Raw genomic sequence first — 25321 nt, forward strand, 5'->3', positions numbered from 1 at the left:
ATTTCTAAAGTCATTTCCTTCTGTTCCTTTCATGGCAAGTGTCTTGTCTACTTCTGTTACAACTCAGTCCACTAGGTCTGTTGCCTCTTCTGATGCCTTCCTCAAGGGGATGGACACCAGTTTTATCCCTGAAATTGCTACTTGGTCAGCATTATAAGTTAGATGTGGTTTCTAAGGCCAGAGCAAGTTTTGTTAGAGCCATTCTGCATGAGTTTGTTGAGGTCACTTCCCAGCCTTCCACCTCACAATCCTTTTCCTGAGCTTTTGAACTCTCTCTAATGTGAAGAATACTGCAACAGTGATATAGAAGGACAGTACATTTGTGTAAAATCTTGCCATAACAGTAGTTGTCCTTCTTTTCACTGTTGCAGTATTTGCTCCCTCCCTCCAGCCCCCTTTTTTACTTTTAGGCTTTATTTTGGTTCTCCTCCTGGCCAAATGTTTCCCTTTTCCATTTTCTCCCTCTGGATGCGCATATGAAGATTTTTTTTCTCTACTGGGACAATTCAGTTCTGGGTAACTGTGTCTATACATCACCTTTATGCTTTATGTCCTGTACAGGGAGCATGTATGTGATATGCAAAGCATACGAGATCTAAAGGCTTTTGTATGCTGGCTAGACGTTTGGCTGTCCTTGGCAGGAGATCCCTACTGTGAAGAGTACTGCAATGGTAAAGAGGACAGCTACTCTTATGGTAAGATATTACACAGTTCTGTTGAGGCTCTTTTGTAACCAGATAACTATTTTGACAGAGGTCTGTTGTCTTGCCCCTTTGGAAGCTCCCACTCATTCGAAAGATGGCACATCCTCCCAAGCTGAAATCATTCCATCATGGGTTGGTCTGTAGGTCTTCCCACTAGCCTTTGGTTCCAACATCTGTTGTGTAACTGTTGTTGACTGTTGTATTCCTTCACTCTGTCTACATGGACATCCGTGGAACCAAAATAGAGGCCCAAGCCACTCTTCTGCATCCAGAACATCCTAGCCTTTGACTGCTTGGAAAAATAGGACCAGTATGTCCAAAATTCAGAGAATCTGTTTGTTAGGTTGGTAGACCCACTGGGGAACACCATACCTCTTCAGGGATGACCCGAGAGTAATATCTGATTTTGACTTGCTCAAGGTCAGACGAGGTAGGTGAGTGTTGAGGGAATCAAACTATGTACCACAGAAACTATAGCTTGCAACCTTAACCTCTGTGCCAATTGGCTGTCATCTTGCCTGAGGTTGAGATGGGCCTGCCTTCCACCCATTTTAGGCCCTCTTTCAGGATCTGATGAAGCTGGCTCAGGATTTTATCTTATTCTTACAAAGCATGCAACCTTCCTCAGGTCAGCTGTCTGTCAGGGTTCCCTGCTGGGGGGCACCCCCAGGACTCTGATTCCTGTGATGCTGAGGCAGAGGAGCTGTCATATGTTTCCCAGATATCTGTCTTCCCGAGTCTGACTCTGCGGGTACCCTTATCCTCTGATTCTCCACCGGGGGGGGGGGGGTCTCATTTGCTAGTACCTTAAATAAAATGAAGCTTACTTTGGATGTGAATCTAAGGAGGTTTCTGACACCCTCCCCCCAAAAAAAGAGAACTTCTAGGCCTCCCAGAGCTAAAACCATTGGAGCCTTAAGGAATGCATATACTAGTGCATCCCTAAAACCTGACTCTCAAATCCCTGCTCCCTGGAAGCCGAACTGCTTCTACAGGGTTGCGGATGCCTGCAAGTACTTGCCTAAAAATTCTGTTGATCCAGCTGTGTGTTCCTGGGTGTGTGAGCAGAGGTGTAATGAGGTTTTGACCAAGGATCTTCTTCCTAGTGGTGGGGGAAGTAAGAAGCTTGGCTGCTTTGGGAAGAAAATGTATACTTCTATCCTGGTCTTCAGGTTATTAATGTGTCAGAACACATGTTGAGATAGCTCAAGGAGATTTATTTTTCAGTTGAAGGTCCAGGCTTGAGAGAGAGGATAAGGATCTGTCTGAAACATAAGATGCTAGAAGTATGCCACCTTCCTTTCAAGGTGACAGGCAAACTGTTGTATGTGGATAACAGCCTCTGGATCAGTCTCCATGAGACATGGTTGGCTGAATAGTCAGCCCCTGCCAGATCATGTCAGAGCGTAGCTCCTTAGTGCATCACTGGAGGAGACAGTTTGAAAAAAGTGTGACAGATTGGAGGAAAAGGGAGATGACTATGTAGTTGTTTCACCTAAATACAGATGAAACTATGCCAGCAGGACCTGACCTTTCCACCAGAGGCAAGAAAAAAGTTAAAATCCCAAAGATTTATTTTTATTTATTTATTTATTTATTTAACGTTTGTTTGACAGGATAGTCCGACTGGGTGGGTATCCCATTTTCAGAAGATGCCCAGGGGAAAAGCCCCAATATTTACATAGACTGAATAATCTAAGAAACAACCAGCATAGGATGATACAGTCAAAGTAACCCTGCAGTGAATACACAATGTAAGAAAATACAAACTTATGACCATCAAAAACGTCCCATAAGTTGCAAAGAATGCTTATTTAATACAAGACAAATTATAAATGTATGTTGAAAATCAACATTAGCTCCTATGGTTGATCATAAATGTGTTGAAAAGCATCATACTGTTAGAGAAACAACACTACACTTGTGTACAAAGAACATTATAATTAGAAAAACATACATATGTGTCATAGTGGTTAAAAAAAACAGGAGTGGGAGATATTGATAGCTTAGTAAATTCAAGATCTGTTGTTAGAATTTCTCAGGAACTGTTCAGTCAGGATTTAGATACGAGCAGAGCCCAGGTGTTAGGTGTGACTTGAGTGTTTTAAACTTTGGGGAGGTTAGTGGTTAGTATAGGTTGGGGGGGTCAGATTCCATGTACTAGAGATGCGATTGGAGTAGGAGCAATCTCCATGGAAGATGTAAGCCTTAGTGACTTGTAACAGAAGCTTATTGGAAGATCTGAGCTGCATTGTGTTGGATTGGGGTTTAAGTATGTCTTGCAGAGCTGGGCATTTTTTGGACTGATATACTATGTTGTGGGCTATTGTAAGTTGGGTACGTGTAAGGAGGTTGGGTAATTCCAACCGGTTTAGTCGCTGTAAGGCATTACACTGATATGTTCTGTACGGAGAATTGTTAGCAAATCTAGCAGACTTGTTATAATTAGCGTCTAGTTTAGTTAGATCAGTTTTCTTCAGGTTGTTGAAGATAGAGGTGTAGAGGAGGGGAGACAGTGAGCGAGTCCTGGCAATAGATTGTCTAGTGAAGTTATTGAGATATGGTTTAGATCTGTAGAGGGAGTCTAGTTTTGTGTGTACTTCACTTTCTTTATAATAATTGACAGATGCTTATCAAATTTCATGTTATCAATTGTGATGCCAAGTAGCTTGCTGTGTAGTACTGGTTCAGTCCTGGTGTTAGATGAATAGATTTGGAAAGGTGAGTGGTGGTCAAAGGGCTTATTTCAGAAGATCATTAGTTTTGTCTTATTGGGATTCAAGCTTGTGCGAGTTAACAGGATGGGGAATGGACTACATAAGAGCAAAAGTGGTGATTTGATCGAAGAGAGAAGTCTGGGGTTCCTCAGGACCAAAACCTCAACAGGGGAACAGCTATGACTCAACCTTGTTCCTACCCACCCCCTTGAAGCACTTCTGACCTTAGTCAGTTCCCCCTCGAATCAGTCTTCTTTCTCTATCTGGACCCAATGAATTGGGGGCTGCATAGCCATTCTAGAGTACAAAGTCACACAATGCAAATGGGTCATGAAAATCTTAGTTCACGAGTACAGGCTTAACTTCTTAAGAAAAGTTGAAGTTCTTGGGTCTTCCACCAGTTCTTAAGGAGCAAAGACCCTGTTACAAGAATTTTCTTTTTGTATGTTTCTTGCAACTGATCAACTGCCAACAGTTTTCTCTTTTCTTTCATTGGGTCTGCAGGACCTGCTGGAGCTTCCTCCAGGTATTCCTTTCCCATGTCAGGGGACCTTTGAGGAGATTGAGAACCCTGAGTAGTGTCATGCTGCTGCCAGAGAGTGATTGCACTATTTTTCTCACCGCTGATCTTGTGCATATTAATATTCCCAATGGTAAGATGTATTCTGTTTAATATAGTACCGTTATCTTCATCATGCTTTATATAAAAAAAAAAAAAACAAAATTCATAATCATCTGTTACTTCTGCATTGTCTTGTCCATTACATTGTAGAACATGTCCTTGCTATTGTATGCAATGACATTTTTGTATGTTGAGCTGTGCTGACTTCATTCTAGCTAGTAGAAGGGGGACTAAGCCTAGTCCATGTTAGTATGCAGTCAGCAGAATGCTTTCTGTTTTTTTCCTAGGGCCAGGAAGTGATGTGCTTTTCATTCTTCAGCATTTTGCAGTCAGCCTACCAGTGAGACATTTAACAGCACCTCACGCTTGCTAAGTAACTAGTTTGGGTGCCTTTTAATTTATTGTATATCTTAACAGGAGGTGACGGTACTACACAGAGTGCACCCCACTTACAGGAAGAAGCTTCCGTGAGTACAGAAGGAAAGGCTGAAAGTACAGGTAATTAAGTCTATACTAATTCATATTGTATTATTTTTGTAGTGTGCATGACTTGGTTTGATGTAGTAGCTTGTGACTTTATTCATTTTCCCTACTTTTTGGAGGGTGTTCTTTGGCTTTCTGTCAAAGAATGTTCCCTTCCCAACAACTTTCTTTAGTATTTGGTGTCTGAAAAGAAACATTTTAATGGTGGGATTAAGCCGTTTTTTCCTCCTGTTCTTTGTCTCCTTGCTGGTATTGGCTCACCTGTTTTGAAACAAAATACATTGGTCAACAGGTTGACTAAAGCTCTTCCAGTGTTACAGCTGAATTGGGGAGGCAGCAAAGATACTTAAGTTTGGGAAAAAAAGGTTACACTCAGTGCCTGCATACCAACAAAGAATGCATTTTGTGAAAGTAACAGAAAATCAACCAGAAAAGAGGAGAGAGAACTCTAGTTGGGAAGACTGTTATAAGCTGTTCAGCAAAAAAACATTTCAGGCTTCAGCTTTGGTTTAAGTGGTAGTATCCAATAATTTAAGAGAAAAAAAAGTCATATGCACTTGCAGATCTTTAACATGAACCACTGAGGGAATATATACAGTCAAATAAAGGCTGTAAAAATAGAATATTTAAGCTATTCAGATGAGCTGATAAAACTGGAAAAATCAGAAGATGAAATGAAAAAAAAGGCTGGTTGAGCATAATGCTTCACAGGAAGAGATGCTTAAAAATAATAGAAGACTGTGCATGCAGAGAAAACCTAAGATTTTCTGTTGGAGAAAAGAGATTAGAAGGACAAGACTTGTTAGTACTACACGGGTTCACATAAGCAACTGGACTGGTGTTCCACTACAGGATTCATTAGTCGAAAAGACACATTGTGTGTGTACTCCAAACATGGCAATTTGCAAATGGGCCTAGATCTGTATTAGGAAAAGTGCAGTTTAACAGCAGAAAGAGTTGCTCTTGATAAAATTGAGGCAGAAAGAATAAGTATTACAGTTTGGCACAACAAAGTATTTGTGGGAAATGATGCTTCTCTTCTGCCTGGTGCACACTGAATAAAGTCCATGACTGCTTTTATGAAATGTTGAGTGGCAGATGTGAGATTCAAGCTGCTGTATGTGTGTCATTATAATATTTTTCCCCTGGAGGATCAAAGATATTTTTGGATGCAGAACAGGTTCAGGAGTCAAAATGTTTAGCCAGCGAGTAGAAGGGGGACTTTGCTTTTCATTCTCCTGACAGTAATCAAGACCATACACATTGAGGGACTTTTCCAGTGAAATATTTTCCTTTGTTTCACAAGAAAATGCTTAGTAACAGAAAAAAAGTGTAGGAGCTAGCAAGTAGAATCAGAAGTGCTACTGATTTGAACTAGAGACTGGAGATGGAGAATGAAGAAGTAACCGTAAGTAAAACAGTTTTTTTTAATTAAGTTAAAAATGATATAAATTGCAAGTTATATTGTAGATGAGTTTTGTATAGCTTGCAGTCAGTGGCATTTTAAATGTGAGGAGGGAGTGTCTTATCAGTGACTGCTAGAGAGACTGAAGCAATAAATTACCTTTTCTTAGTTGTAATGTATTCAGGCTTTACACTTTAATGGATTCATAGACTGGTACTAGGCTAACGTCCCAGATAGCCTTTCTAAGCTTAGCCATGTTTTCTCGAAAGAATAATGATGTCCTGTATCCAAACAGGAGATTGAGGACCAGGCATTTATAAGCTGCCTCTGTCCGTAAGGGGCATGGATGCCAGGCCCAGTGTAAATTTCCTATTCTCTATCCACTTGTCTAGGTTTGTCCTTAAACTGCATAATAGACAAACTCGGCTTCACAGGTAAGGGAAGCCTGTTCCATAGGAGGGCCAGTCTATGGGACACATGTCTGTCTCCAGCATGTTCTGTTTCAGTCATAGACTAAATTCAGGTCCCTAGACCTTATATTTCTTGTGCTCTGACTTACAAATATGTAGGAGTTTCATAATTGTGGGGGTTTGTGGTTGCCTTGTAAGCCAGACCTAGATCACTGCATTCTATAGGAGACTGCAGAGGGCAAAGGCTTTAAGGTGCTCTGTATAAAGCAGGTTTGTTACAGCTTGTTTTCTTTTTGTAAGGAACCTCTGAGGTTGCTCTAGTTGCTGCATGTGGCTGGTCAAGTATATAACAAAGGGAGCATTGTACTGTGGTCTGACAAGGGCGTAGTTAGTGGAATGATGACATCTTTGGACCTAGATGCCATTCCCTTATTTGTAAGTTGTGCAACATAAAAGGATTTCTGCACCACTGAAGCCACATGGTGGTCGAGGTAAAGCTGCTGTCTACATGTGTAACCAGGTTCGTGATCACTGGGTCAACTCATAGGGGTGAATTATCAACATATTAATTAAATGGGATGGGTGACTTCCCAAAGGGTACAGTTGTGCATTTCTTAGCATTGAGTTTAATACTATGGCTTTGGCACCATTTGTTAGTCAGAGGATCAGCCTTCTTCAAGAATGCTAGTGTCTGCAGGGGAGCTGATGATTTGCAATCATCTGCAAACTTAGCCATAAACCTTTCAGCATTTGCTTCCATTTCAGAGAAATAGGTGCCAAAAACGACCGGGCCCAGTACTGAGCCCTTGGGGACTCCATTAGTGACTGGCATCTTGGGAGAGGTGCCTGTTTTGACCTCTTGGGTCTTATCAGTGAACCAGTTGGCTGTCCAGCAGGTGATAAAAAGGTTTAACCTAAATTAGTGAGCTTATCTATAATGCGTATTTCTATAGTGGGTTGTTGTACCAAACGCCGTGGTTAGGTCGAGGTAAGCTGTGTGTGCAGTCTTAACTTCATCCACTGCTTTGGTTACCCTCTCAAAAGTCCATTAGGCTTAATAGGAATGACCTTCCTTTAACAAATTCAAAATGTGACGGTTCCAGTGTTTGCAGGTTACCTATGTCCTTTATCATATTCATGATGATTCTTTCCATGGCTTTACATATGAGGCTGGTAAGACTTATGGGCCTGTAGTTACCCAAATCAGTGGTTGGAACTCCTTTATGCAGGGGAGTGACTGTAGCCATCTTCAATAAATTTGGCACAAAACCTGACTGAAGGTTCCAGTTGAAAAGTGATTCAAGTGGACCAGAGATGTTTTGTTTCATGCTAATTATTAGACATCCTGGGATGTGGTACTTTTGCTTGCTCATCTTGCAACCAGTGCAAATATGTTGCCAATACTAATAACTACACACATCCTGAAACACACAGGAACTACATGTTTAAGCACCATGCGAGCTGTAGGTCTATCAACTTGGTTTACTTAGCTGAGTGCCAAGTATGCAGGAAGTTCTATGTGGGCATGACAACCAGATCCCTAAGAGCATATCTATGCCATATCCAAACGTAACATTCTGAACTAAACACACTGTGGAGTTCACATTCAAATTCCAGGTTCTTGAATTGGTGCATACTGATGGGAGATTAGGTAACATAAGGAACAGAATTGAAGAAAGGGAAGGCAAGTGGATTGTCAAATTACAAGCCCATAAGTTTGGGCACATACATTTATGTAAAATATATTCTCTGCTCTAGACAATGTTTTAACTCAGAATGCATTTTATATTTTATATTTTATGTTTGTATGTCTGTTTCTTTAAATTTTAACTTCCAATTACTAATGACATCATAACAATTAATGCTTTATAAGAGGAAAGTTTCAGCATTTTCTTTATGTCTGATGAAGTTGCTAGTAACAACAGCAAAAAGCGCTTTACTTGCTATCTCAGTTTTATCTTTTGTAATAAACGAGGATTTTAAATACAAAGAAGACCTTTTGGATTTACTTGTTATTTTACTTTTTCCTGCTGATTTGTTGTTTCTGAGGAGTGTTTTATCCTGGGATGTTATTGGGGCCTATCAATGCAGTGTTTTTGGCCTTGGAAAGTGCATTGAAGACCTGTTCCGTAGTAATAATGGTTGGGTGGATTGCATTGAGGTATTTTTTTTGGAATATTTGGGGTGGGGGTTCAGTTTAACCTGTCCTCTAAAAGGTGGGTGATGCTGTTTATAATAATTTTTGCACATTGTTGTGAATTTCCTCTGAGGTCACATACATAGCTGTAGAAAACTTTGTGGTTGTCCTTTGCCTAAGAAGCTGTTTTCTTCAAATTTAGCCATTGAACTATTAATTAACCATCTTAGCTGTCTGTTTAGATTGGTTAGGGGGATTTTAGTATGTATGTATGGCTTTGTTCCTCCTATGCGTGTTCAAGATTTTTTCCTTTGTTGTATAACTTATTGATATTGTAATTCCACTAAGGTGGCTTGGCTTTTTTTTTGTTTCTTATTCTTAATGTGAATAGGCACAACATGCTCATTACAGCAGTCAGTGTGGCTGTACAGAGATTTTATAAATAGTTTATTGTATGCTGTGGTGTTTACTGGATTTGGGGGTGCTCGGAATTTAGCCAAGGTGTTGCTTAGTAGAGAGAGGTTAGCCTTGGAATCGTTCCTAAAGGTGTTTGGTTTTGCTGGATCCCCTGTGAGAGAGAATGGAAAGAAGAAAGTTAGTTAATATAATGTTGTAGTCTTGTGTTGGTTGGGTGAGGGATATGCAAGTATATTGATCACATTTATGTATAATTAAGATAATGTGATCTTTTGTTGCTTGCGTGGGGGACAGAAAAGTGTATTGACCAAAGTATATGTCGAATTAAGATCTACCCTGTTTTTACATGTGTGTGTGTGTGTAAGTTAATGTCCTTAGTTTAAGCTGTAGATGAGTTTTTTTTTTGTTTTGTTTGTTTTCAAAGCAATAGGGTTGAAAACCAAGACAAAACAGATGCAAGGCATGGAAAGTCGTAGTTTTCTTCTATTTACAAAGTCGTAAGGAGATGCTCTCATTAAGACGAGAAGTCTACAGGTTTAAGAAATTAACCACAAGAAGTCTGAACTATATTTGAGTGAGATTTGTAAAGATTCATTCTTTCATGCTTCTGTAAAGTTACTAGCTGTTTTTTTTCCTCATTACGAAGTTATTTGAAGACGAGCTATGTGCTGGTGCAGGCAGTTGATCGCAAGAGAAATGTATGAGGGGAAATTAACATTTTCAGGTACTTCGGCAAGCAGTTCACTGAAAAATAAATCAAGTTTGAACTGTGGGAGTGAGCAAGTAACATAAGTACTTGCCTTTCCAGTAGCCTTAATATTTTAATGCATTTGATGTAGCAGTGCAGAAATTAGTTTATTTTAAAGTAGCCACAACATTTTTTCTTGGAGCTAAACATTAAAATTTTCAGAAAACAAGCTGCTGTTCACACTTTAGAGAATAATCTCTCTCTAGGTGCCATCAACTCTGGTTCGAGTCCTGGTGACTTGATGAATTAAAGATCCAAAAAGAAGGCTGTTCTATGTTAGTCTATCAAGGTTCTTCAGCGTCATCCCTATAGTAGTTGTCAGCGTGTCCAGCCATCTGGTTGCAGGTCTCCCTCTTAGCGTAGTTCCTTCGATCTTCCCAAACATATTGTCCTTCTCCAGTTAGCTCACTTTTCTGACAGTATGACCAAAGTAAGACGGTCATAACTTCATCATCTGGGCTTGTAATGACAGCTGGTTTGATCTCTTCCAAAATCCATTTGTTGTTTGGTGGTACACGGCATGCATAAAATCCTTCTCCAGCACTAAAGTTCAAATGAGTCCATCTTCTTTCTGTCCCGTTTCTGTAGTGTCCAGCTTTTGCACTTGTAATTGATCACTGGGAAAACGAGTGTGACAAGTCTGATCTTTGTGTTGAGCGTTTTTCCTTTCTTTTGAATACTTTGTCGAGAGCCTTCATTGTAGAGTGACCAAGTGCTATTCTGCGAAGTATTTATTCCCTGCTACTTGCTTCCATTTTACAAGAGCCAGGAGATTAAAATTCTTTACAACTTCTATTCTGTCATCTTCAACCTGAAAATCTTCTTCATTTTCTGTTTTCATAATTTTTATCTTATGTTCACTGCTAATCCCATGTTATGACTTTCGGCTTTGGCTTTTCTCAGTAGATGCAGCATATCCTCTTTGCTGCTGGTGATGAGCATTGTCATTTGCATAGCACATATTGTTTATATTTTGGCCACCAACTTTAAATTGTAGAGATTAAAAGCAGTAATCAATGTAAGTGGAAACAAGCTTTATCCAAGGGTAACCCTAATTTTAGAACAGGTAATGCTTATGGGTACAGCCATCAGTTGGGGCAACTTCTTTCTGGAGAGAGAAACTTTTTTTTTTTGAAATCTGCATTGTTTTGAGTGTGTGTTGTAAGATAAAAGAGGAGGAGAAGGATTCTGAAATTATACCATTTTGAGTGTTTTCACTGAAGCAAAAAGTCTTAGGTGTGACATAGGTTCAAATGGAAATGATGAGAAGCAACTGCATAAGAGAATGATCTCTGACATTAGCCAATGGACATATAAGCTAAAAGTTGGAAGTACATATTCAAAAGAATTGTCATGTATAGCTTTCTGATATAATGGCTGTTTTGTCTATATTATTATGTTATATAAATGGCCTTGCAAGTATGGAAGGAATGCTGGGAGTACAGAATTATATTAAGAAATGTAGGGTGCAAATAACAGTTTTGCAAGAGACGTATTTGTATAGAAAGGAACATGTGAATTTGTCAGATCATTTCAGGGTTGACATTTATCAATGTAAGGGACAAAGGAAAATAAAGAACAATTATACTGAATGGTATAGGGGCTCCAGTATTGATAGGAAGGGGGTATGATGGTAGATTTGTGCTAGTTAGGGTTATTGGCAGATGGCGAGGATTATGCTGGCTTGTATTTATATTCCAATTAAAATTACTATTATAGAGTTTAAGAGAATTTTAGGAAAATTGGCTTTCAACAGGGAGCATTATTTATGGGTGGGGACTGGAACTTGATTTGCAGTAGTGAGATTATATCACGGGACCTAGAAGGGAAAATATAACAAATGAACATACATTTCTGAAAAAATATATGAGAATATGTGACAGAATTTATGTATTATTCCCAAGATATAACTGGCTAGACTGGACAGAAATTATATTTCACTGCAGCATGGTATTTCATTGAAAGCTTTGACACACATCAAGTAAACTATTTCAGATCATGCTTCCATAAAAACTAAGGTAAAAGATGCAGGGTAATGAAGTAAAAATGAGAGACTATGACTTTCCTAATTATATGTTAAACAAGAGGAAATTAAGGCATAGGTAGTGGAAATGATTTGAGAATTATTATGAAAGGTAGAAATTTCTTCAGAAGGGATAGCTAGGAAATGGGATAAAATGAAAATTGAGTTTAAAAACAGGGTAGAAGTAAGAGAAATAAGTATGGGAAATGGGAATTATTTAGAAGGGTTGACAAAGCTTAAAATATTGCACAGTAAGGGGAAATCTCACAGGATACGAAGAAGAGCAACTACAAAATCTAGAAAGGTTGCTGTTAACCATTTTGATAACTCCAGAGCGCAAACATTTTAGCACAGTGACTAAGGCAACAGAAGGTATAAAGGATCGTTACCAGACTTGGGGAGTCTGACAAGTAAAATAACTAGAAGCATTATTTTAGAAGTGTTACAACAGTTTGTATACAGAAGAATGTGGAAAACAAGAAATGGCACAAGTAGAAATATTTATGAAAAAATTAGTAAAAATGGTGATGTATAGTTAATCAACAGGGAAGTCAACAGGAGTAGACCATATTCCTGTTGTGGAAGTTTGGAGGGAAGTAAGAGAGAAAGATCTGGAAGGATTTGTGTAATTTAAAAGCTGAAGAAATTTATATGGCAGGGGAAATGAGCAAGAGTTAAGTGAGATAAGTTGATCCCCTAGACACACACACAAGCTAGTTTAAGGATTCCCTGATTTGAAGGGATACTTTAGAGCTATGCAGTGGAAGCTCCCAGACATAACACAAGCAGACATGAGAGTAGATTTTTGGATGCAAATCCCTAAGGAGGCTAACCATAACTGTCACTCGTTCGTCTTTAATACATAAAACATGAAGACATTGGGATCTCATTCTGATGCTTTAATACATACAAACACATCAGGATGGATAGCATCATCATTAAGTACGAACAAAGTAGTTAACAAACAGAGCTTACATGCTTGCATCTCAATAGCTAACTACGAAATGGCAGTCAGGCTTGCACATGCTCAGTATTTATACACTCTTGCAAGCACTTGGATAGCTTCTTATATACGTACATTGATCTACAGCCTCCCTCTTAAAAAGATGGCTCTTTATGCAAAACTATATCACAGCTAGACATGCATTACTATGCACATTAGAAACAAAACACAGTGTTCATGTCCAAGTTGATTCATATCTGCTACAGGTTTTAGAGATTTGACCGTATCTCGTAACATAACAGTTGGGACCAAATTCAACAACAGGGAAAGTCTGTGGTGGACAACTCATATCTGGAATGTCTGGATTTGTCATAGGAATGGGAATGTCCTCTGGAACTTCCTCTTGAATTGGAACACCGGACAACTCGCTCTGAGACTGTCTTTCTCACAGGTTTTGTGCTGTGGTATAGACTCGGACACTGGTTTCAAATATTTCCAATTCCACCTAAAAGTTGCTCCTTATGATTCTGTGATGTAAGATCTTGGCATTGGACCCGTTTTCTTCACGACACCAATCTTGATCATAACCTTTGAACATTTGCATCCTTACCACTTCTCCCTCTCTCAATGGTTTGAGCAGTTTGCTGGTCTGGGATAGGCACTTCTTCAACAGATTGGCTTTCACTGATCTGTTGTTGACACATGGAACCAGCAATTGACGACTGATTGGTAATGTGGTTCTGCTTTGTCTTGACAGAAGTCTGAGTAGGTGAACAAGATATTTATCACAAGAAACATTTCTGAGATTCAAGAGATTCAGGAAAACATCACTATCTAGTTTTGACTTATCTAATAACTGCTTTGCACATTGCACTGCATGTTCTGCCAAACCATTTGACTGTGGGGGCTCTGGACTACTTGTGACATGATTAAGTTCCTATTCTTCAGCAAATCTTTTGAACTGTTGGCTTGTAAACCGCATGCCATTGAGAGAAATAACTTTGTGCAGACTTCCATGCACTGCAAAATGACACTTTATCTTAATAATGACTGTACTGTATGCTAGGTTTGGAAGTAAGTCAGTCTTGAACCAAGTGGAGTTAAGAGTCTACTACCAGCAAATAATATTGACCGTTCCACTGGATGATATTGGTGGCTACTGTCAACCATCTGATTATGCTGAAGTGGTTCCTTCTGTTGATGTGGCTTTGTACTATTACACACTGAACAAGATAAAAGTGCTGTCTCAATGTTTTGTGACATAGAAGGCCAAAATACTAATCCTCTCACCTTTCTTTTGGTAGAATTTGGTTTTTGGGTGACCACGATGGAAGATAGTAATGTACTCTGGTCGCAAGGACTTTGGAGCCATTACTCTCAGACCTTTCATTATGATATCTTTGTCAAATGAAATCTCATCTCTGTATGGAAAATAAGGTTGCACTTCTTGAGGGTTAACTAGGTTGCTTTGACTGCCATCCTTGATTGATATAGTAGTTGAGCCTCTGTAAAACTGGATCTGTGGTTGTGTGATCTCTCAGCTCATCAAGACATGTGGAAGAAAATTTTCTGACTTCCATGACTTCAAAGTCAAGGTTCTCATTCTTGTGCTGTTCTGTGGTGTTTCTGGGCGATCTGGATAACCTGTCAGCAAGACAGAAGTTTGCCTTTCTTGTAGACAAGATTGAAGTTATACTTTTGCAATCTCAGCATCATACGGTGCAGTCTGGCAGGAGCTGAATGCATTGGCTTTCTCAAGATAGTGACTAAAGGTTGGTGGTCTGTTTCGATCTGCATAGGTCTACCATAAACATAATCATGAAACTTCGAACTTGCCAACACAATTGCCAAAAGCTCTTTCTCAATCTGGACATACTGCATCTCAGTTTGGGTAAAGATGTTATTCATGTTTCACTGTTGCAGTCATCACATTTGGGTTACCCCTGCCAGGGTAGGCCTCGGCCGGCCCGAATACCAGAGGCATAGTATTTCTGTGTCGGCTGTTGTCGCTTCAGGACTGATGTCAGGTCATCAGAAGTATAATGTAAGGCAGCCGGTGCCATTACATCAGTCTTTTTTGCCGTGGAGCTCGAAGCAGTTCACACTAGTGCTGATCGGCCACTACCGGAGTTTCGTCTACGGATTTGAAGCTGAAGTCTTCTAAAGCTAAGTACCCTGTTGGGGATCCTTTTTTCTTGCACTAACCGATGTCAGAAATAGTTAACAATTGTGTCACCTGTGGAAAACAAATACCACACCGAGACTTTCATTCTTTCTGCATCACTTGTTTAGGCCCAGACCACAATGTCCCCTGCTGTTGCTTCTGTGCTTTGTTCAACGCCAGAACTATCCATCATCGGGCCCTTATTGTTGCTAGATATTTTCGCTTACAGTCCTCAAACTCCAATATGACTTTGGTAAGCCACCTGACAGCAGGTGGTCTGAAAAAACGTAAAGATAAAGACAGACCGCACAGGTCCAAACCTACCAACGACGCTCCCATTAAGCTAGCAGTCAGTTCTCTGGTCCTCAGTGACGTGCTTTCGCAGCCCCTGATGCCTGCATCTGTGGATTCGCAGGCCACTACCGAGACCCTTTCAGAGTCCGGTATGCCGCAAAACTCTTCTTCGAATAAGGATCATGCAGTCCTCTCTACCTTGGATGGGTCCAGAGCCACTGAGCAGGCACCGGCTTCCGAGGAAGTCCTTCACACTACTGATTCTCGACACAAACCGATGCCTTTTCGCCACTACCGTTCTTTTGAAAATGACCGAGGCCCAGGGTATGAACCACACCCAAGAAACCAACCCAATCTCAGGCACCTGCTTCCTTGTTTCAGTCACAAATGCTGAAATTTTTGGAAGACCTTATCATGCTGATTAGGGGAAGCTGAGCTACCCCCTCCAAAAGGAAAAGAGATCTGTCTCCTGTAGTTTTGTCTGAACAAGAGTCAGATGACTGATGCATCTGAATATGAAGACATGCAACCCCTATCTACTTATGAGGATTCTGATACAGAGGATTCCATCCCTTCCACCTCTTCCCCCAGAGGATTTTTCCTTTGGGGAAACCCTTCATACTTTAAGGGAGCATTTCCAGTGGGAGAGTCAGGACTACCCTCAGTGTAAAAAGAGACTAGGGGAATTCTTAAATCTTCCACAGCACAGACCCTTGGCTATCCTCCCAGTCCTGGATGTTGTGGAGGATGTTTTCCTGGAATTCAGCTTGACTCCTGACACCCTCCCTCCTGCACCCAGAAAACCAGACAGGTACTATAGAGTCCCAGACTCTCACAAATTTCTTTTTAAAAATCCTACTGCTGACCCTGAGATAATTTTTCAAGGGCCTAAAGGGATTAAAGCAACCTTGGCTAAGAATTCCACCCCCTCAGATAAGGATTCCCAAGCACTAGACAGATGGGGTAAAAAAAAATATACACCTCAGCTACTTTTGCTATCAGGGCACTAAATTGTCAGTTCCATATGCTAAAATTTCAGCAACATACTCTGGAACTCCTCAAACAAAAAAATGTCTTCCTTTCCTAGTTGTGCAGAATCTAGAGAGTTACAAGAGTTAATGCATTCTGCAAGTCAAGTAACTAAACACACACCTTGCACTGTGGTTTTGATGCCCTAGAAGCTTCTTGCAGGGCAGTAGTCACCGGATCTGTCATTAGAAGGCATGCTTGGCTTAAGGAGCAGCCCGTGCCAGACTATGTCAGATCTAAATTGTCGGATGCCCCCTTGCATAAAGACAACTTATTTGGCACTAAGGCAGAGGAGGTCTTAAAAAAGATGGAAGAAAAAGCAAAATCAATGCAGGCAGTTAAGGATTTCTTACAGGTCCAGCCACCCAAGTTCAGCAGGCATTGTCCCACCAAGCACTGGTCCTTTCCTGCTCCCACTAAGCCAGTCCAGCACAGACCCCCCCCTCCCCCCCCAGACAGCAGCCACAGGGAATGCAAGAGATCTAAGCAGTGGGCTACCTCCACTTCAAAACCAGGGAGTTCTAAGCCACCCTCTTCTGGTAAGAACTCACAGTGACTCTCCTCCTCACCCCCTCCCTCTGCCCACCTTCACTTAGCCTAGGAGGAAAACTCTCCTTTCACACAAGCACCTGGGCCACCATTACCAACGACCAATGGGTTCTCAACATAGTGTCTCAGGGATACAAATTTTCTTTCCACACCCTTCCTATCCCAGAAGGGTTCCAAGATCTACCTCCAAACCAGTGGGCAGAGGCACAAAAGCAAGTCCTTTCCCTGCTCTCTATGAGGGCAGTAGAGCACATTCTGCAGAACAGAGAGGGCAAGGTTTCTACTCCAGACGTTTTCTGGTACCCAGAAAAGAGGGCACCTGGTGCCTCATCCTCAATCTATCCATTCTAAACACCTTCCTGGTGGTCCCAAAATTCAAAATGCTCACCCTCCAGCAGCTACCCTAGATCTAAAAGAGGTATACCTCCACATTCCTGTTAGGGAATCATTCAGGAAATATCTCCGTTTCAGGGCAGTATCTCAGCACTTTCAGTTCTCTGCGCTTCCCTTTGGCTTATTTACTGCTCCCAGAGTTTTCACAAAAAGTCTGGCTTCGGCCATTGCCTTTTGCAGACAAAGGAATATCCAGATATACCCATACTTAAACGACTAATTCAGGGAGACAGCCAGGAAATGCTGCTCAGCCACCTGACCTTTGTAAAGTCCCTACTAACTTCCCTAGGAGGTACACAATCAACAAAAGGAAATCCAAACAGGTGCCCACCCAAAGGATTATATTCATGGGAGCAGGCCTGGACACAGTATCCCAGATGGCATTCCTTACACCAGAAAAGCAAATTTTCCTGACAGCCTACTTCTCTCAACTAGCCAACACCCCAGCTATCTGCAAGGAAGATCCTGCAAGCTCTGGGGGTTCATGGCATCTTGCGTACTATTCATTCCATATGCCAGGCTGCATATGAGGAAACTTCAGTGGTACCTAAAAAGCCTTTGGTGTCAACACTCTCAAGACCTGGAGACTCTTATACCTATAATTCCTTGCCTCAGAAAAGATTTTCTTTGGTGGGCAACAGCATGCTCCCACAACAAGGGACTACGTTTCTCACCGCCACCCAGACCCTCACCACAGACTATGCCTGTAGTGTACACCTGGACGGCAGGTGCATACAGGGCCAATGGAGCCCACAGCAAATCCCTCTGCACGTCAACCAAAAAGATGATGGCTGGCCAGCACGCCTTGATAGCATTCAAGCCCCTTCTCTCCCCAGGGGCTCCCCTGATCAAACAGACTGCACCACTGTAATGTGGTATATCAACAAGCAGGGAAGGACTCAGTCCTACACTGTATGCAGGCTGGCCATGGCCCTTTGGCACACAGCATCTGCCATGCAACTCCACCTGTTAGCATAATTCCTACCAGGTTCTCTCAACTCTCTGGCAGACCAATTAACTCATTACATCCGAGTGACATCTCCAGGTGCATCTGCAGTTAACTCCTACTGACACCTATAGGAGTCAGATATTGCTTGTTCATATTTGCATCAATAATTCCAAAACCAAGCTATATACAGGGTTTTAAAATATTTAATTTTAAAGCTTACACAATGGCAACCTCAACTGGATTAATATTTGACTTCTGTCTACTGTAGGTAAAGAGATATTCATTCTTGTTTTTATGTCATTAATTTATATAGATATAATTTTCACAGTTTTCTAAATATCTCATCAACTAAGTAACACAGACAGAGCTCCTTAGCCTCCTATGAAAGGTCTCAGCTAGATGAATAAAATGATGCTGCTAGTATGTGTGTAAATTGAGTGGTTGCTGAGATATTGTAAGTTGTTTACAGCATATTACAAATGTAATAGTTGCTATGTTTACTTGGTCTTATAAAATTAACTTTAAGACCTAGAACCTAAAGAATACTACCACTATAAAAATAGTTTGCGCTGAAGGGATTGCCATTTATACTTCCTTCATAGCCCATATGGTTCTGGAGATATGAACATTTGTTTGAGGACATAATTTGATTCTGTCAAAAGGTTTAGGTTCCACCCATTGGAAGTTAAAGTGCAGTCTTCCTAAGCTCCATTGGAGTGAATGAGTTAAGCAGAAATCGTCTGGACCCACACAAGTGGCAGCTCAACAGAAGAACCTTCACCCTAATAACTCAGAAATGAGGCACCCCGAAGGTCAACCACTTTGCTTTCCACACCAACCATCAGCTCAGCAAATTCTGCACCAATGCATGGCTTGGAAAGTGGATGCCCTTTCCTTCCCCTTGGTCAATCTATCCGTCTGTGCCTTTCCTCCACTAACTCTTATCCCCAGGGTACTGCTCAAAATAAAGGAGGTAAAACCAAGGATGATTCTTATAGCTCCAGACTGACCTCGCCAGCACTGGTACCCCTTGCTGCGCAGCCTGACCCCACTGCCACCATAGCATCGTCCTCAGACTCCAAACCTCCTAACCCAGAGGGAAGGGGAATTCATGCATCCCTAATGGCAGACACTCAATTTGGCAGCTTGGCTTATTCCCTAACCCCCAATCAATCTGCCAACCTCAGTAAACAGGTTCTAGATGTTATACGTGAGCCCAGACTTCCTAGCACTAGAAAGTCTTATGCTGACAAATGGAAATGTTTCTGCATCTGGATTCAGGCTAAGGGAGCCAATACGGCACAGCCCTCCCTCCCTCTCATCCTGGATTACATAGCTGACCTACTGCACAGTGGCCTTTCTTTTTCCTCTTATTAAAATTCATGCCTCTGCTGTCTCTGCTCATTTTCCCACTGAGCAGCCCCTTTCCTCACACCCCTTGATCAAACAGTTTCTAAGAGGCGCTAGCAACTTGAGGCCACCCAGAAGAGCACCAATCCCAGCTTGGGACCTTAACTTTGTGTTGGAAAAGCTAACCCTGCCCCCCTTTGAACCAGCTTCTTCTGCAGAGCTAAAATTTCTCTCCTGGAAGACAGCTTTCCTTCTTGCCCATCACTTCAGCCAGAAGAGTCCCCGAGCTGCAAGCACTCATGGCTGTGGGAACCCTTCATCATCTTCTATGCTGACAAGGGTATCCCTCAGGACTAACCCATCCTTCATGCCCAAGGTGGTGTCCACTGTGGCTCGCCACCAATCCGTTCATTTGCCCACCTTTTTTACTAATCCCCAGAACAAGGAGGGAAGGATCCTACACTCTCTAGATGTGCACAGACAGCTCAGATTCTATCTAGACAGGACTAAATCTTTCAGAAAGTCTGATCACTTGCTGGTTAGCTTTGCTACAGGGGCAGAAGGCAAAGCCATCTCCAAACAAACCATTTCCAAATGGATAGCACACTGCATCCATTTCTGCTACAAACTGCACAGAAAGCCTCCCCCCAAGGGGGTTGGGACTCGCTCCACCAGAGCAGCCTCCATCTCTGCAGCTTTCCTCAGAGGAGTCCCCACCAGGGATATCCTGGAGGCTGCCACCTGGGCATATGTTCATACTTTTACCAAACATTAACACCTGCCTCTCTTCTCCAAATCCAGGGCAGGGTTTGCCTCTGCAGTCTTACAGGCCATCCTAGCCAGCCCCTAGTTTCATTGACTGCCTCCATCCATTTTCTCAGCTTTGGGAATCAACCCAAATGTGATGACTGCAACAGTGAAACATGAAGAACATAGTACAGTTGTGTACACTTACCTTAAATGTAGAAGTTCGAGTGTATTCACTGTTGCAGTTCTGGTTTCCCTCCCTCCACCCCCCCCCTTTTTTTTCTCTTTCATTACAAGGGGCATATTGATATTTACTTTTTACTGGTGGGGTTCTTCCACCAGTACCTGGCTCCTACTTGGGGTCTCCTGACAGGTTAGGGCAAAAAACTGATGGAATGGCATCTGCTGCCTTACTTTATACTACTGACGACCTGACGTCAGTCCTGAAGTGACAACAGCCGACGCAGAAATAATAAGCCTCTGATATTTGGGCCTGCTGAGGGCTACCCTGGCAGGGATAACCCAAATGTGATGACTGCAACAGTGAATACCATAAATGTAGATGTTTGAGTGTAAATGTACACAGCTGTACTTTCTCGATGCACAGGCAACAGATTGATCCTCTTGTAGAATGACTCCACCAAGACCAAATTTCAAAGCATCACAGGAAAGTGTATCTGGTTTGTGAACATCATAGTATCTGTGAGTAGGTGGAGTAGCAGTTCCCTGTTTCAGGACATCAAATGCTCTTTGGTGTTGCTCTAACCAGCACCAGAATACAGTTTTACGTGTGGGCTCTTTGAGTGGTGCTGATAGTTGGCTCAAGTCTAAAATGAACTTGCCTAGGTAGTTGACCATGCCAAGAAAATGTTACAGGGCTTGAACATTGTCTGGAGCTGGCATCTCGAGAATGGCTGTTTGTTTTGAAGGGTCTGATCGTAAGCCTGTATTAGTAAATAATTAACTAAGATAAGTAACTTCTTATAGTCTGAACTTCCATTTGTGTGGGGTGAGCTTAAGATTCACTTGACGTACTCTTTGTAGAACTTTTCTGAGGTTTCTGTCATGTTCAGCTTAATCATGACCTCCTACTAGTATGTCTTCTACTGTGATAGCACAAGGATACCCAGAAAAAATTTTCTCCATTGCACATTGAAAGACTTCACTTGCAGAATTTATCCCAAATGACATTCTCAAAAATCTGTACCTGACAAACGGAGTGCTGAACGTAGTGAGCAGTGAGGATTTTTTGTCAAGCTGAATTTGCCAAAATGAACTGTTTGCATCTAAAACAGAAAAAATAGTGGCATTTGGCATCAAGGCTGCGACTTTGACTGCATGCATTGGATGATGGGATCCTTTAAGTGCTTTGTTCAAATCTCATGGATCAGTACATATTTTGATGTCATCTGAGCTTTTCTTATGAGCTGCCACCGTGGAAGATACCCATTCATTTGGAAATTCAGCTGGACAAATCACACCTTGCCACACCATTTTATCTAACTTGGCTTTGACTCTGTCCTGCAGGGCTAATGTAACTTTGTGTGCTGGCCTGGTAACTGGACTGACCTCTGGTTCTACCTTCCTGGAGTACACAATTGGAAGTTTCCCTGGTTTGTCTTCAAAAAGATCAGCATAGGTAGAAAAAATGTGCTGGGCAAAATTAGAGTAGTGGTCTTTCAACCTAAGACGATGGACTTGCTTATTACATAAAAGCAGTCCCATTTTCAAACAGTCTCTGAGCCCTAATAATGACTGAACATGCCTCTTGACCACATAAAATAATAAGTCATAACTTCTTCCAGCAGAGTAATATGAAAGCACTGCTGAGCCTTCAGTTTGAATTTCTTCACCTCCATAAGAAACAAGTTTCACACACCTTGCCAAATCCAGCCTTTCACCTTTACAGACTCTAGCAAATGCAGAAATAACATTGCATTTGGAACCTGTATCAACATTTGAGCTCTATGGGCTTGCCATTTATCTAAACAGTACATAAGTACTTAATTTTTTGCCCTTAAATTTGCTGCATTGACTGTTTCATAAAGCACTGACACACCATCAACATAAAGAGTAGAATTGCCACTGTATAACTGATCTACTCATTTCTTGGCCTTATTCAAAGTTAAATCTCTGTCACGAAGCAAAATCTTCCTCACGGCATCATCTTTTATGCCACACACAAGTCTGTCCTTTATCTACTCATCCCTTAAATCACCAAATCTGCACATTTTAGCCTTGTTTTTCAAGTCGGTTATATATGCTGCAGATGTTTCACCAGGCTTTTGATCCCTTGTGTAAAATAAGTGCCATTCCATTGTAAAATTTGTCTGGGGGTTGCACACTTCTCTAAATTTACGTTTTAAGCACACTGGGTCCTCCCATGACTCAGCCGGTACAACAATATGATGGTTTTCCCCCTCTCCTATATAGATAGCAGTTGTTTACACAAATGAGTGTTTTCTTTCCATGTCTTCTGACCCAGCTAAATTAAGTAGAATAAATGCCTTTGTACGATTATGTTTATCAGAAAATGCAGCCTGTATGAAAGTGTCGTACTCTTGCTCAGCACTCTCCAGTTCTCAGCAATATTACTGTCAAACACAAGTGCGCTGGGTTTTCGAAATCTGTCTGCCCACAAAGTATGCACAAACACACTGAATATATGGCCCTTGTAATTATGTATGAACAAACTGTTCTTTGAGCTTGTAATACCATTCAGATGCACAATAAACTCTTCAAAATGCTATACTTTGCGAAATATGCTCGGTAATGGCTGTACTTTTCGAAATATGCCTTGTAACGTTAGTACTTTTTGAAGTATGCCTTGTAATGTCTGTACTTTTTGAAATAACTTTATTGTAACACTGCACAAACATGCAAACACTTCATACACTTCTGATAACGCAGGTATCTTTGCTTAATGGGAAAATACATATGCTGTGCCAAAATGCAGTCATTTCCCTTTATTCATTTTATGCAATACAGTCTTTATTTCAAACATTTTCCCTAGTAATTTGAATATTTTTATCAATGTATATATCTGTTTGTACGAATATCAGAATGTTCTGCATGCCTCATTTCATATTATACGAAAAGAAATAGTGCTGAGCATGTTTTAATATCTGAAATTTGTTTCTGACCTGTTTTGCAAAGTTTGCACATTTTGGGATGATCCGCTCCTTTATATTCAACCAGCATCTAAACAAGTGCCTTGAGTCGTTTTAGCCAAGCTGTTTCTGACTCTATGGCCCTTCGATATGCTTCTAAGTCCATGTCCTTTTAGGCATGCTGATTCTGGCACCATGTCCTTTTGACACCATGTTACTCATTTGTCTCGAATACATAAAACAAGAAGGCTTGGGGTTTCGTTCTGATGCTTTAATACATACAAACACATCAGGATGGATAGCATCATCATTAAATACGAGCAAACTAGTTAAACAGATTTCCAAGTATGCAAAAACGTCCAGAACGTTTAGGAGTGTTGCTTGGAAATGTTTGCACAGGTATTTTCATATGCCAAGCAGACATCAGAGAATTTCTTCCTCAGGTAGATAGCCAATGCCGGAAGTGCAATGGGAGAGAGAGAGGTAACTGGGAAAATGTTTTTTTGAGAATGTAGTTTGCCAATTTTCTAAACTCTCTCTAGAACACTTTGTCAAAAATGTTTGGGAAAAAAATGTCTGTAACTAAGGAAATGATTATCTTCAGCTTGGACATAGGATCTAAATTGCCTAGACATAGCAAAGCCTCACTAAATTTAATGCTATTGGCTGCCAAAAAAGTAATTTCTAAAAAAATGGAACTCAAATCTCGACTAACTGCAGTAGATGTACACAATATTGTCAATAAGATAATAAGTGGAGGTAGGATTTTTAGAAAAGGGAAGGAACAAATTTGGGAACAGTACAGGCAGAATCATGCTCAGGAGAAGTGAGGTTTAAGGAGAAGGCAGAAACTAACAGTTTATGTAATGTTAAAATGAAATTGTGGAAGAGAAAACGTATATATACTTACTGAAAATAAAAATATCATCCTTAATTTTTCTGTTAATGTATGTATGACATTATAGATACTGTGATTTAATAAATATATTAAAACATTCTTGAAACTTTGCTCTTCGTAATTTCTCGTTTAAAAGAAAAAAAATCATCTCATTCATTTTGCAGTCCAAACAACAGTGCTGAGATGTTTCTTCTGAATTGCAGTTCTTGACTTACTTCCTGAACTTTTTCATTTTCCCTTTCACAGGTAATTTATCCAGCATTGTTCTCCATAAAAAGCACCAAATTTATAAAACTCATCAAGCCTTTCTGTTTGCTTTATCACCTCTTTTATTCCTTCCTGCAACCATCCCCATGGAAAAACAAGATTTTTCCATGATTATTTTATTATGCTATGCTTTCCTTTCTCCTTCTGTTTCTTGCATTCTTATTTCCACAACTTAATTTTCTTTTTATTCCTTTCCTTCACGGTTTTTACTTTCTCTTTCTTTTATCCTGCCTCATTCTACATGTATTCATTCTTTAATGGCAGTAGTTGTCTAACCACTTTCTTTCACCATTTGACACCTAAAAAAGATTCCTTGATACCTTGAATACCACTCAAACTAAGTTATTTTCTACATTTTCCTGGGTGAAAATTTTACCCCTTTCAGTTGGATTTAATCTTGTTCCCCCAGCCCAAAAGTCCAATTTTATAGGAAACTTATATGAACCCCTTTTTGAAGTGTTCTAGTTTCCGTGAAACGCAAGTACTTGACAAGTATACTTTTTTTAAAAATAAGACCACTAAAATGCTTTCTACAGTACTAATATATTCCTTACTTGTTTTCTTTCTAGTGATTAACTGCTGTTCCATACCTTCCACTCCTCACCCCAGAATAATTTCATCCATGTAAAAATAAATACCAGCCATTTTTGCTATTTCGCCAATGCCCTTTCTTTTTTCCATTAATGACATCTCAACTTTTACGTCTGTCATCTACACTTTTTTTTTGCTCTTATCCCTATACCATCTGTGTAAGATAATACAAAGGTAATTTTACCCCATTCCTTCATTTATCATCACAAGTAAACCCATACTTAAAAGGCACCCTATTATTTGCCCTCTACAGAACTCAGCTCATTTTATCCATCCATTTCGCCATTAGCACCTGTGACCTTTTCATAAACACCTTTTTAATTTTTTTCTTCATGTTCCGTATCTTTTCAATACCATCCTCATCTGCCTAT

The 25321-nt window shown here is 40.6% G+C and overlaps 1 protein-coding gene across 1 annotated transcript in view; it reads left to right on the top strand.

The window, feature by feature from the left end:
- The window catches only part of KMT2D (lysine methyltransferase 2D), a 3358270-nt gene that overhangs the window by 2260017 nt on the left and 1072932 nt on the right, over positions 1-25321 (top strand). The window contains exon 26 of the mRNA XM_044082193.1: positions 4461-4541. Within this exon, the coding sequence (XP_043938128.1) occupies positions 4461-4541 (81 nt within the window). The remainder of the gene's footprint in view (positions 1-4460; positions 4542-25321) is intronic.

The sequence above is a fragment of the Protopterus annectens genome, chromosome 9.part0, assembly GCF_019279795.1.
Source record: "Protopterus annectens isolate FY-2018-M chromosome 9.part0, PAN1.0, whole genome shotgun sequence".
NCBI classification, from domain to species: Eukaryota; Metazoa; Chordata; order Ceratodontiformes; family Protopteridae; genus Protopterus; species Protopterus annectens.